General features: G+C 42.4%; 2 protein-coding genes across 2 annotated transcripts; one reads left to right on the top strand and one right to left on the bottom strand.

Moving 5' to 3' along the window:
* Positions 1-2: 2 nt before the first annotated feature.
* On the top strand, positions 3-3,438 carry XBP1 (X-box binding protein 1; the record flags this gene model as incomplete). Its single annotated transcript, XM_035890306.1, is given in 4 exon segments — positions 3-170; positions 774-809; positions 812-919; positions 1,771-3,438. Coding segments are annotated over 4 exon segments (870 nt in total), but the record flags the coding sequence as incomplete, so codon positions are not given.
* A 3,543-nt stretch (positions 3,439-6,981) lies between these two features.
* CCDC117 (coiled-coil domain containing 117) lies at positions 6,982-12,282 on the bottom strand (the record flags this gene model as incomplete). The annotated part of the gene is made up of 5 exons (XM_035890307.1): positions 6,982-8,755; positions 9,290-9,427; positions 10,849-11,082; positions 11,441-11,491; positions 12,218-12,282. Coding segments are annotated over 5 exons (741 nt in total), but the record flags the coding sequence as incomplete, so codon positions are not given.
* Between the last annotated feature and the right edge of the window lies 1 nt (position 12,283).

Consider the following 12,283-nt stretch of genomic DNA (forward strand, 5'->3'; position numbering starts at 1 on the left):
CGGCCGGCGCTGCAGCCTGCCCGCCTCACGGCTCTCTGCAGAACCAGAAACTGCTGCGGGAGAACCGGCTCCTGCGGGAGAAGGCGTGTGACCTCGCTGTGGAAAACCAGGAGCTTCGCCGCCGCCTGGGCTTGGATGCGCTGAAAGTGGAGGAGGAGAGCGAGCCCCAGGTGAGCCTCTGCCGCGGTGGTGGCCGCTTCTCCCTCGGCTGAACCTGCCGAAAGCTGCCCTGCTGCGAGGGGTGGCTGCGTGGTGGTGGGCGAGGAGGAGTAACCCCCGTGCCGAGCGCGCTGGGGCTGGAGCTGCTTCGCTGTGGAGAGGGACGCTTGGTGTGCTAAAAGCACTCTTGTCCTCCCAACGGAGGCTTTCCCACAGGCTGAACGGATACCGAGTTTGAAGCAGGTGCCCCTGAGATAGCAAGCTGACTAGTTCTAAGCTGTTGGAGATTATTTCATCTGCTCTTCTGCATTATGTTCTAGAAATGAAGTAGTAACTGTCACAGTCATGTCTCAAAAGAACAAGAGGTATAGTGAAGGGAGTCAGGCTCTTACTTAAACGCGGTGAACAAGACAATGCAAAGGTATAGAAGTTTGAGCCATCTTCAGTAGTGATCTTACCTGCAGGTTCCCACTGCACAAGTAAGTGGAGAATCTAATGCTGGAAGCCTTTGCAGGAAGAGCATGGTCTTCAGGATTGTGTACTCTGCTGTCTGCCAGAATGTTTGTGGTGACTGGATTTTTTTCTCCTTGGCACAGGTTGTGAAGGAATCGCAGGTGGATGAGATTAGATTGGTGACCGGGTCCGCTGAGTCCGCAGCACTCAGACTACGTGTTCCTCTGCAGCAGGTGCAGGCCCAGCAGTCACCATTTCTGATAACTTCCACATGGATTCTGATGGCAGTGACTCTTCAGACTCAGAGGTGAACATCCACTCTTGCCCAAAATGTCCATGAAATTCAGAACCCTGTAGATTTAAGACTAGTGTTGCAACTTCTTGATATAAAGTCACTTGACTTTCCATAGTTGGCTTGTCTTCCAAGTCTTGGAATGCCATGCCTGTGGCTCAAAACAGCTGTGATGAGCTGTGTCCAGTGAGTACAAGAGTTCATGCAACTCGAGCAAGTCCAGTTACTGTAAAATCTTAGATGATATTGTCTGAAACGGTCTCTTAGCTCCTACAGCAGAAGCATACAAATACAGAAAGTATACTGTGCTTTTGCTGTTGTTGAAAACAAACTTGATCGCTTTGCCAGTGTGCTGGCACTTAGCAAAGCTGTTTGAACTTAAAGCCTGTCCCTTATGAATGACATTCAGAAATGTAAGGGTGGGCATCTTTCACCTTTAAAAGCAACCAAGAAACAAACAAAAAAAAAAAAACCCAAAACCAAATCCAAACCCCTCAACTTTGGTCATGGGCAGGTCTGCCTAAGTCAGGTTCTGGCATGTGCTGAGGTGCCAGCGGGTAGTGTGGTGTTTGTACCTGCTGGGTCCAAGATCTTGAGGAGTTTCTAACACAGGCTGTCCATATCAAATGTGTGTGGAATTCTCTGGGGATCACAGTATCATTACAAAAAACCTTCATGGACAAAGAGTTTCTGAAAGATAAGTAATTGCCTTAACTGTTCTGATAGTGGTGTTCTTGGTAAAACTCCTAGTTCTGTGATCACATTGCTGTATTTTAACCTCCAGGTGAGGGTTAATAGATGCCACAACTGATGTTTTGCTGTAACAGTAGTAGGCTGTCTTTCTAAAACAGTATTTCATTCTGCAGTCTGATCTCCTGTTGGGCTTTCTGGACAGTCTGGACCCAGAGATGTTTCTCAAATACACTGATTCAGAGTCAACATGCCTGGAAAAGCTGGACAAAGAGATCTGTGGAGAAACAAATTCCATACCAGCCTCCCCCTCTCCCTCTTTGGGGTCCCCATCAGCTAAGCTGGAGGCCATTAATGAACTCATAAGGTTTGATCATGTGTACACAAAGCCCCTGATACTGGAGTTTCCTGTTAAAATGGGCAACCAAACCAATACGCTAGTGAAAATTGAGGAAGTATCTCTCCCTCCGTCTGAAGACAAAGCTATCTCCGAGGTCCCAGTATCTGTGAAAGAGGAACCTGTAGAAAGCTTCATGCCTGAACTGGGCATCTCTCATCTGCTTTCCTCCCATCGTAGCCTTGCAGCCTCAAGCTATCTGTTCGATGCCTGTAGTGACTCTGGGTATGAAGGATCCCTGTCGCCCTTCAGTGACATGTCCTCTCCATTTGATGCTGACCATGCTTGGGAGGATAGCTTTGCCAATGAACTCTTTACCCAACTGATCAGTGTCTAACCTTAGTGTTAACTCCCCTTGGATAACTATCCTGGCAGGATAACAGGATGTGCCCCTTTTGGGGGGTGGGGGGAGGGGAATGAAGTGTATTTGGAAAAGTGTTGCTCACCTGTACCCATGCTAGTAGATGGAGCGATGGCCAATGCATTTCTCCTGGTATGAAAAAGCCTAGGGTGTCCTGTCCTCGCCCCCCCCTCAGTGTTGGCTTGGTTTCTCAATAACTTGCCAATTCTACGTGAACCTGAAAATGGTTTGTTTTTCCCATTTAAAATAATTTTAACACCAAAAACTGCAATGGGACATTCACGTATAGACAACTGGGTTAAACTAAATGGTCTGTACATCTTACAGATTTACTATGTAAATGCTTGTTTTCCATTTGCTATGTAGAGTTGCTTTCTCCATTTAATATTTAACTGTATCGGTGCAATTAAAGTGCAATGCAGCTCACTGGCCCTGTTTTTGCCTTGGATCTTGGTGGGGAGCGGGGAGTATCTGGGCCTTGTAGAGTTTGAGACTTGAAATTTTAAGGGATGAGGTTTCTGTTTTCCTTACACCACCTTAATGCACTGATCCAGCAGGATGTAGCTGGACGCTTCAGCAGCTTCTTTCTGGGTGTACTTGATGTTGCAAGCTTGGTTCAAGGCAGGTAAGTTTATACGATGGCTAGAGCGGAATCTGCAGCCTGGATAGGGAATGCAGGTGGCAATAGCTTGATGTCTGAATAAAATTACCGTAATATCTTCCTGTTGGCAAGTAATGCTGTTCAAAATGCTCAGGCTGAGTGAGGGTGGGTGCATCTCAAGTGGTGTGTCTAGTGTTTGTGAAGCAGTGTGAGACATACATGGTGTGAAAAAGGTGCAGGGTCTGTTACTGCAGGAATTTCTGAGCCTAAAATGAACTTTGCAGGAGCTAATTTCAAATACCACAGTAGGACACTGTTGTCCTCATCCATTTCTTCCAATGTCACAGTATTAAAAACACTTGAATGAGAGTGACAGGGAAGAAACTGAAACTGTACTGGAAGTGTGAGCAGTTCCAGGTGCTTGCACAGCTGTTCTTGGTTTAAGTGCTCTCTCATGTCCTGCATTAGCTTTTGACAAAAATAACTTGAGGTGGGGGAGGGAAGGAAATGGGGGATGGGACAGGAGGGTATTGGTCACTAATGTTCAAGGTGACAGGACAGTCTTTGGATTACAAACTCAAGTCACCTAGCTCGTCGTAATAAAGCATTCTTTCTGAATATTGACAGCAGTAAAAACTACAGCTGTGCAATACAGCAGAAACGTAGATGAAAAAATTTGGTAGTCTAAGTTGCTTTACTTTCAAGATGGAAAATAGGGATGACCGCAAGAGGGCCTTCAGTACCTAATACATGTTGTTGTGAGTCCAAAAAGCAAATGGACAAGTAGGAATTTAATCTAGAGTTTTGCATTACTTTTGTTGGTATTATTGGAACGTCATAGGAAATAATGAGAGGAAGAAGTTTCATTTCTTTAAAACTCATAGAATCATTTAGGTTGGAAAAGAACTTTCTCAGGTCCAGCCATTGACTTGTTAGTCATCTCTCTGTTTTCTAGCCTAGAAGTCAAAGACACAGTCTACAGGAAGAAGTACGTGGTAGTTGAAAGTGGCACCTGTGAAAGGCCTGACATTTCATGTACCTTCCTCAGGCCTGTAGGAAGGCACAGACTAAGCGCACTGAGGATGTGCAGCACAGCCCACTGCTCTTGTGGCTGTTGTTCCTCGCGGCTGTTGTCACGCAGATGTCATCTGGCCTCTTCAAGGTAGTGCAACAGAAGGCTCAACACAGTAATTGATGGACCTGTGTCTCTGTGCGGTGCTGCGGTACTTCTAGGCAATGCGTGTTCTTGTGAACCGGATGTTCGAGGCTGGGTCACGAGGCATAACCTGTTCTGTATGAGGCTCTTGCTTATTTTTGCTTTTTTGGGAGCTGATCCGAATTGTAGATAAAGTAGAATTTTTTTGGTGATATATGCTATCTTCCGTAAGATACCTCAAGGTATCAAGATGTTTCTCAGTCCAGTTTCACTTGTGTGATGTTTATCATTAGAATTGCATTTTCTGTGCACCTAGACAAGCTACTGTGACTAAACCAAGCGCTTCTTAAGCATGGCAACTGATTACCAACCACTTCAGTAGCTGCTGAAAGTAATGCCTTTGCCAAAAGAAATTGGAATCAACTGATTTCTATTAGCACTAATATTTTTTTATTAGAATCAGTCCATTTAGGTGCTACCAAGACAGCATGAGGTTGTTTTTTTATATATATTTATATACTTTATTGACATCCACAGATTAAAGTGTGAGAATTCAAACTGTCAGCAGAGGATCTTTATCTGAGACATTCCTGTGGCTGGGAGACACTAAGTTAATGTAAACCCAGGCAAAGCTGGGGCAGCAGAGGTAAGAGTAACTCATGCGTAGAGCAGCAGATTTCACCTTTGCAGAATGCTTCCTTAAGATGACTGCTTTTGATTGCCCTGACTTCCATTTTGGAGTCCTACTTGCCTCACAAGTGTGGATCCAGACCCAGTGGTTCACATGTATGTTACACCTGCATTTGATTAAATAATCTGTGATGGAAGCCACATGTCTGCTCTTGCTGACTGACACAAGACACAGGCTCTGGCACAATTACAAGTCCAGTTCTAAGTCTATGCCAAAGTAAATTCTGTCCCTCTCTACAGGGTTGGCTCTGTAGCTGAGACACTCCTCCCATCGCTACAATCCCAAGGAGACCCTCAGCCAACCAGGAGAGCCTTACACAATCCTAAATGGGCTGGGTTTTACACTATGCTTTTCCTCTCTCCAACTCTGCTCTGGAGAAGGATGTAAGTCTCCTCTAAATCCACAGTACAATTAAGTGAGTCAATGTTTGACTTGGCCTGGAAACCTCAGGGGTTTCTATTATGATTGATTTAGTATATATCTGAAGTGCTATTTTTCCTTCATTTTGAAAGCAAAAGCAATACTGGTCTAACACACCCATCTTTTTATCTGAATTTGTTTTAAAACTCTCCTCAAACATTTCTTCATTTCATACAGAACTAAGCAAGCTAGGCATTCTTAACTTTAGTCTGAAGTAAAATGAAATATCTGAAAACACAGGCTATAGCAAAACCTTTTGGTACCCCTTTGCTTTGTTAGAAAGCCTTATGTCGTGATAGATTTACAGCAACTTTTCCTTTCTAGTGGCTTCAGGTTTATTCTACCCTGCTGTTGTGTCTCATCTCCCCCATCCTGTTGAACACCATGGAGGAAAGAAGTGATATGTCTTTGGGACTATGTAGTTAAATTAAAAATCTTAGGCCAGAAGAGTATTTTCCCCTCCCTTTGAAGGACTGGACATACACTCTCAAGGCTTTCACTTTTATTAGGAATGAAACACAGCCATCTAAAAAATATTTTAGAAAATTTATTGAAAACTGACATATAAAGGGTGATTTGGTCCCAAGATAAGACAGACCAGAATCAGATCTCCCATCTTTCAAAATAAAGTTTTTCCTAATACTGCATCACATTTGCCATCCCGCTTGTAAACAGCATTCATAAAAGTCTTTTAAGGAAGCCAACAACAAATGAAACTGTCACAGATACAGAAGTTTGAAAACATGCAGTAGCTCGTTTTCTCTTGCCCTCTCCAAGTGATTGCTGGAACAAGAATCTTGCTTAGTCTGAGATACTTGATTCCTGCTCTACCTGACTCTTCTCCCCCCCTCATCCATTTAAGCGATTCAACCCTCTTCTCTCCTATCACAAGGGCGGAAATTAATTACAAAAAAATCAAGATAAATGTTTTCTATCAAAGCAAATTTCTTGGACAGTTTTTTCCCTATCTCATGGTCTTTGTCTATAGTCCACCACGATATTCTCGTTTCAGATGGCAGTGATGCTGTATTAGCATCAAATGAGTAAGAGGAAATGCACCTCTGAAAGTCAACCTCTGGTACAAACATAACAGGGAAGAAGTATGCTTAAAAGCAATCTGCAAAAAATCCTCCTTCTGCAAATTTGACATGCAATTTGTCATTTTTAAGAGGAAAAAACCTGCATCTAGATTTGATGTATTTAGGCCTCCCACAGTTTTCTACATCCTCTGTTGCAATTTTAGTGTTGCTGAGATGGTTTAATTACGTTTTTGAATTTTTTTAATCCTTTTCAGTTTGTTTAGGATTCAGAGCTATCAGCTAAAGCAGTTGCAACTTTGAACTTTCACTATAATCCTGCGAGCTTAAAACCAGGTAATTATTTGGAGGCACCACATTTGCTACCCGCGGTGACTATGGCATTCCCCAAACTGCGCTGCTTTGCTGTAGACTTCAAGCATGTTCACCAGCTCAGTAATACATGAGATATTTTACACGGTACATTCAAGAGATTTATAGCAGACCATGAAATGAAATTAGACATAACAGCAAGATGAAGCTGCACACGTTCTCCAATTTAATAAGAGTTTCAGAATGGTGAAGTTATAGACTGGTTTGCAGAGTAATACCTATTTGAATGTTTTTTTAGAGAAGCTCTGAAATGTTTTAGCAAGAGACAGCAAATTTTACACAGCCTTTGACAAGAGCAGCAAGATGACAAACGGGGTTTAACAAATAGGGGTATTTTTTGAACAAAGCTTCCGCTGTCAGCCAAAAGGAAAGAAAGGATGACAGCAAAAAGAGAAGCTTGATTTTAACTATGGACTATGGGTTATTCGACAGTAAAAAAATACCATCACAAAGATTATCAGTTAGCGGTGCAAAGGAAGAGTAGATTTTCTTATGCAGATAGCTGCATTACTGTGTACTTGCTCCTTTATGTTAGCAAGATGTCAAAACCAGACTGGGATGCTAAGGCTCTGAACAGAACCTATTACTTGGAGAGGAATTTCTTACAAAAAGCCTCAATTCAGCTATCTCTGAGAAAGCTCAAGGTCTTAAGAACAGAAGGTAAGATTCTCTGCCTTGTTTAAGGGTTTTAAGCGTAATGGAACTGTTGTGCATTGATAAAAGCTACAAGCAGTAACTCACTGAGGATTCCTTTTCTTAACACCCTAAGCAGAGTACAAAATTATTTTGGCATACATCTGTATAAACTATGTGATGTTATGTTAGTGGCACACGTTCTGGCTTAAATTTTCAGTCTAGATTCCTTCAGGAAGAAGACAAGTATCTTTTTTACTTCACCACCAATGCCACCAGTCTCAAAGTCTGGGACTTGGTCACAGATGATAATCAGCATTTGACCCTCTTTACGCCAGAATATCGGCTGTTATCCGATTTACTTACCATGTTCATCAAAATTAAAAGGATGCCATTTATTTAATCAAAAGCTACACTGTCTTCAACTGACCTTCCAACTTGATGCATATGAGGAATCACAGCATAATGTAAAATGTGAGTCAATTGGCTGAGAACCACTTTTCTCCAGACTTTGCATCATTTGGGGAGCATCGGAAACCCACAGACAATTTAGGAGTCAACGAACCAAAAATGACTGAAGTTAGTAGATGCCCTGGGAGTCAATAGCTGGCTTTACTTTCTGTAAAGCAAGATGCTTATGCTCAGCTGTAACATTCCTTCCCTACCACACTGCAGAATGTGTAATTTCTACATTTGAGTTTACATCAAGTACAAACCAGCCACAGAGGAAACTGTGTGAAAAGCTGTATTTCCACAGGGATCGCTTTTCTACCTGTGACTAGACTCAAAAGTATTTCTTCCTTTCCATACCTTTTTGTAACTCAAACTAACTGACCAAGCGCAGTATGTGCACCAAGGTCTTAATGGCTCAGTAAGTGAAAGATGTGGCTTAAGCCAGTTACATTCAATGTTTAGATTTTCTACTTTACCAAGGACAATTAGGAGGATATTTCAGCATTAAACAAGATGGACAGCTACTTCCTTGTTCCAGAGGCCTCTGGATTACCTTCTCATTAAAACCAAGAATATTTAATAGACCGAAGTACAGAAATCTTGGGGGTTTTTTTCAGTTCCCTTAAGTTGTGTCTGGCCAATCCACATTCTTAACGTTGTTAGTAGGAAAAACAAAGCCAAATAATAAAACTTCAGAATCACGCATCAAACCAGAAAGAAAGAGGGAGTCAAAAAACAGCAACAAAAAACATCAGAAGCTCACCACTTTCAGTCTAAAATCTGGCATCTACAACTCCATTTCTTCTTCTGCACACCCAGAGATTCCCAAACTAGCATAGGGATCTGGAGACATGGCAGTCTGTTGTGGTTCGGGGAATGTTTCAGTCTGTGGGTCAAAAGCAGCTCTTGGCGTTGACTGCTTAGCTTGACACCCTTCTGTACTCTGCTGCTTGAAGTTCTTAACAGAAACAGACTTCAGTTTATCTGTGAGAAATTCAGGAAGAGGTTTCCAAAGCACCAGCTCCATAGAAGGACGGCTCCTAGAAGGGATGGAGTCTCAGTTAAGGTTAAGTTCTCCAATCACAACTATTAAGTGCAGAAGACCAGTGTCTTCATTGTTTGTGCTAGCCTGGAACCGTATTCCAGAAGCCAAACACCTTCCCCCCCGCCCCCCATTAAATTTCCTCCTCCTTAACTAGTTCCATCACTTCTAGCTCTAACCCTGTATTTTCTTTCTTGTCTTTTGCATCAAACTTGATGATCACTGTTGGTCACACTTCAGGACCTTCTTTTGGAAACTCACATACATAAAAATCAAGACGTAACAGTTTATTCGACAAATTTCACTCTGTACAAATGAGGAGTACAAAACAGACAGCTTGACGACCACTATAGTTACACTTCTCTTTTATATTAGCATAGTTTTTCCTATTTTTGACCAAATGAACGGTCTGTTACGCAACTTTGGCTGCATCATGCAGTAATTAAGGACATCTCCACAGACATGCGACTGGGTCTCTCTTTTCATTTGAATGTGTTAGCTACATAGCACCATGATTTCCTCCAGAACTTACATAGATTCTATTATTTTCTTTGTCAGGACTTCACCAAAATCCCTCTTCATCCCTTTTTTAAGGGTATCTGACAGGATAAGAGTGGGCAGATTGCTAACATTTCCATCAGCATGAACTTCCTCATCTTCATCAATTATCCTAGGAACGGAGGGGGAAGAGGGAGATAAACACTATTGAGCATACTGTTAACAGGCACATCCACTGCAGACTACAGTTATGTCGACGTCCACTGCATTGTACAGTGCAGGTATCTGACTGGGGCTGGGTACCAGAAGCAGCAGGGCCATGTTAACATGAGCCTCTCTTGGGCCAATGTACCCTAAGAATGACTGTTACCACCGAAGCCACCTGAGCAGCTATGCCACTTCTGGTACCTGAGCTAGCTCCGTTACCCCTGCATCGTCCAGCAGTGCGCAATGCAGACACACACTGAGAGAAAATAAATTAATCCACTTCAGGGGAAAGTGTACGATTCGGTCACGCTACAAGACTGAGTCTCAGTTATGCAGTAGCTTCGCCTGCTCAATTCCCTGTACCTTAACTTTGAGAATTACTGAAAAGCTACCGAATACAGTTCTTAACCTTTAAGGACGCTGTGCCAATTTCTCAGAAATTAAAATGGCACAAAAAGTTGAAGCTTTTAGAACAAACTGGAGGTTTCTCCTTTGGTTTTGGTAAACCTTTTAAAGAAAATTTAGCAGAGTAGCTGGGAAGGATGAGGAAACAATCCTCTGAGAGGTCCAAAGCAGACTTTGTAATGCAGATACAGCCAGATAATAAAGACATACAGCACTACTCTGATTTACCCATGAAAAAATAAGATAATCTAACAGTACCTTGCTTCCCTTCACGCATCATCTATGGAGTAATCATCTAAAAAAAAATCTTTTTTTATAATTTATGTAACTTTTGGCTTTTCTAACAACTGTCCGCAATGGTCATTTTAGATATTTTGGAATTCTAGCTCAGCTGCAATCAACTGATAATATACACACGACATCCCCAGAAATCTTTCAAAGGCAAGAATGCACAGTACATTTATTGAATGATTGCAACAGACTGCCCGTAGCCACCCCACTACCAAGCCACCTGGCAAGATGAACCTCAGTCGTATTGCATACATGCAGAGAGATCTCTCTGGTTCATGCTATGCTCTACACCGACAAATTCAGATCTATCTTGAGCATACAGAAATATTCATCACAGAACACGCTGCAATTGCTTCAAAAAAGCTGAGCTCAAGTCTGACCAGAGAACATCAGTTAAAATTTGAGCTCAAAGGCATAAACCCCCGTTACAGTATACTGATGTTGCATAATGATTGTGAAAACGTGGTTATTTATTCAGCATCTCTTGCCCTAGCACTCTCAGTTTCAGACTACAGTACCAGCCTCAAGACTCGTAGGGCCATAGGTAGCCTAAAAAGAAATCACTTGAACAGAAGTTCATCTCGGACTTACAGTAGCGTTATCACACTGCTAAGTGCTAGAATTAACCCTTAATGCCCACCAAAAAAGGGAAAGCTCAGCAAAGCCAGTCTACTCAATCCCTGCATTTACCTGTCCTCAATTTCCTGAAGCTTCCTGCGAGCAACCTCGCATTGCTGTTCCCCCATTGTCTGATCCATTTCTTCACAGGGAATTTCTAACATGGCAGTTTCAGGACCGCTGCCACCATACTGACTTGCTACCTCCCCAGCTGCCTGCTGACCTGCACAGAGAATCCATTCTTCTGTGTTGGGATTCAAAGGGCAATTTTTGGCTCCTGTCAGTCTCTTCTTCCTCACAGGACAACTAGGAAACAAAATAAGTTTACAATTGTCAAGAGAGAAATGTGGCATTCTACAAGGAAAAATGTTATACAAAGTCACGTGCATTTGATGTAGTATGGAAACAACCTCCACAAAGAAAATAAATCCACATTGCTCTTTTTAAAACGGGGGTACCCATGCAAGAAAAGCAGTGCTACACAATTAATTAGGTAACTGAAACGGATTTGGGCTTATGTGCAACTCAGGGGAAGAGTTCCAAATGGCAACAGTGATAAAACTTCCCTTGCTGCATATGTTGTAGGTGAGCTGTGCTCAACTCTTTATAGAAACCAAAAAGCAAATTAAGATTTTTCAGGCTATAAAAGACAAATTTAATTTACCCTTCCGCCTCTTCTTCTAGCTTATGCTTCTTTCCACAGCGAACAGAGACACTGCAAAAGAAAAACAAATGGTTATTTAGCTTCTAATTATATCTTCCCGTGACATTGAGATTTTCAAACAATATTTTCCTCCCTTTTAAAATTTCACTTGCAGCCAAGAGCAACAGTCGCAGTAAGTCACCAGCTGTGAAGGGAGTAGAAGTTTTGGACAATACATGACCACTTTGTTCCAAAGAAAGTTGAAGGTGGCTGTAATTACTCGGTTCTCCGAGCAGAACTCCATGCTAGTTTCTCCTCCTTTACATTATTTTTTCCACAAGGGGAAAGACCAATTTTTGCTAAAATTCAAATGCGCCAGGAAGCAACACACGATCCAATTTCGGTCTCTTGATACATGGTCTCACAGTGACACAGTCAAATTAAAGATGACCAGACAACAACGTTTTATAGAATAACTCGAGGGTTTTGTGCTCATATATGAGAAAAAGCAAGTTAAAAAAGCCCAAAGAGTAAAAAAAAAAAGTGCAAGAGCTTAAAAGCACATCAAGATATTGGTAAACTTAAACGCGTTCCTTTCAGAAGGCTCCTTGATCCCCCACCAATACACTTCCAAGGCTGCAAGACGAGCGTGACACAATTCTAACATCACACAAGCGGAACGCTACTCGAAGAAAACAAACTACAACCCGTCTTGAAAAGAAAACTTATTTCACACGGCCAACGCAGCTGAGAAGTACGTTCCTTCCCTCTCCCAGCGGTAACTGGTTTTGCACTTACTGGCTGTGACCCTGCTGCTGGTGCAGGGCTGGCAGGGCTGCCGCACTCGTGAAGGAGCCCACCGGG

Source organism: Egretta garzetta, unplaced genomic scaffold (genome assembly GCF_000687185.1).
Source record: "Egretta garzetta isolate BGI_Z169 unplaced genomic scaffold, ASM68718v1 scaffold73, whole genome shotgun sequence".
Taxonomy (NCBI): Eukaryota; Metazoa; Chordata; class Aves; order Pelecaniformes; family Ardeidae; genus Egretta; species Egretta garzetta.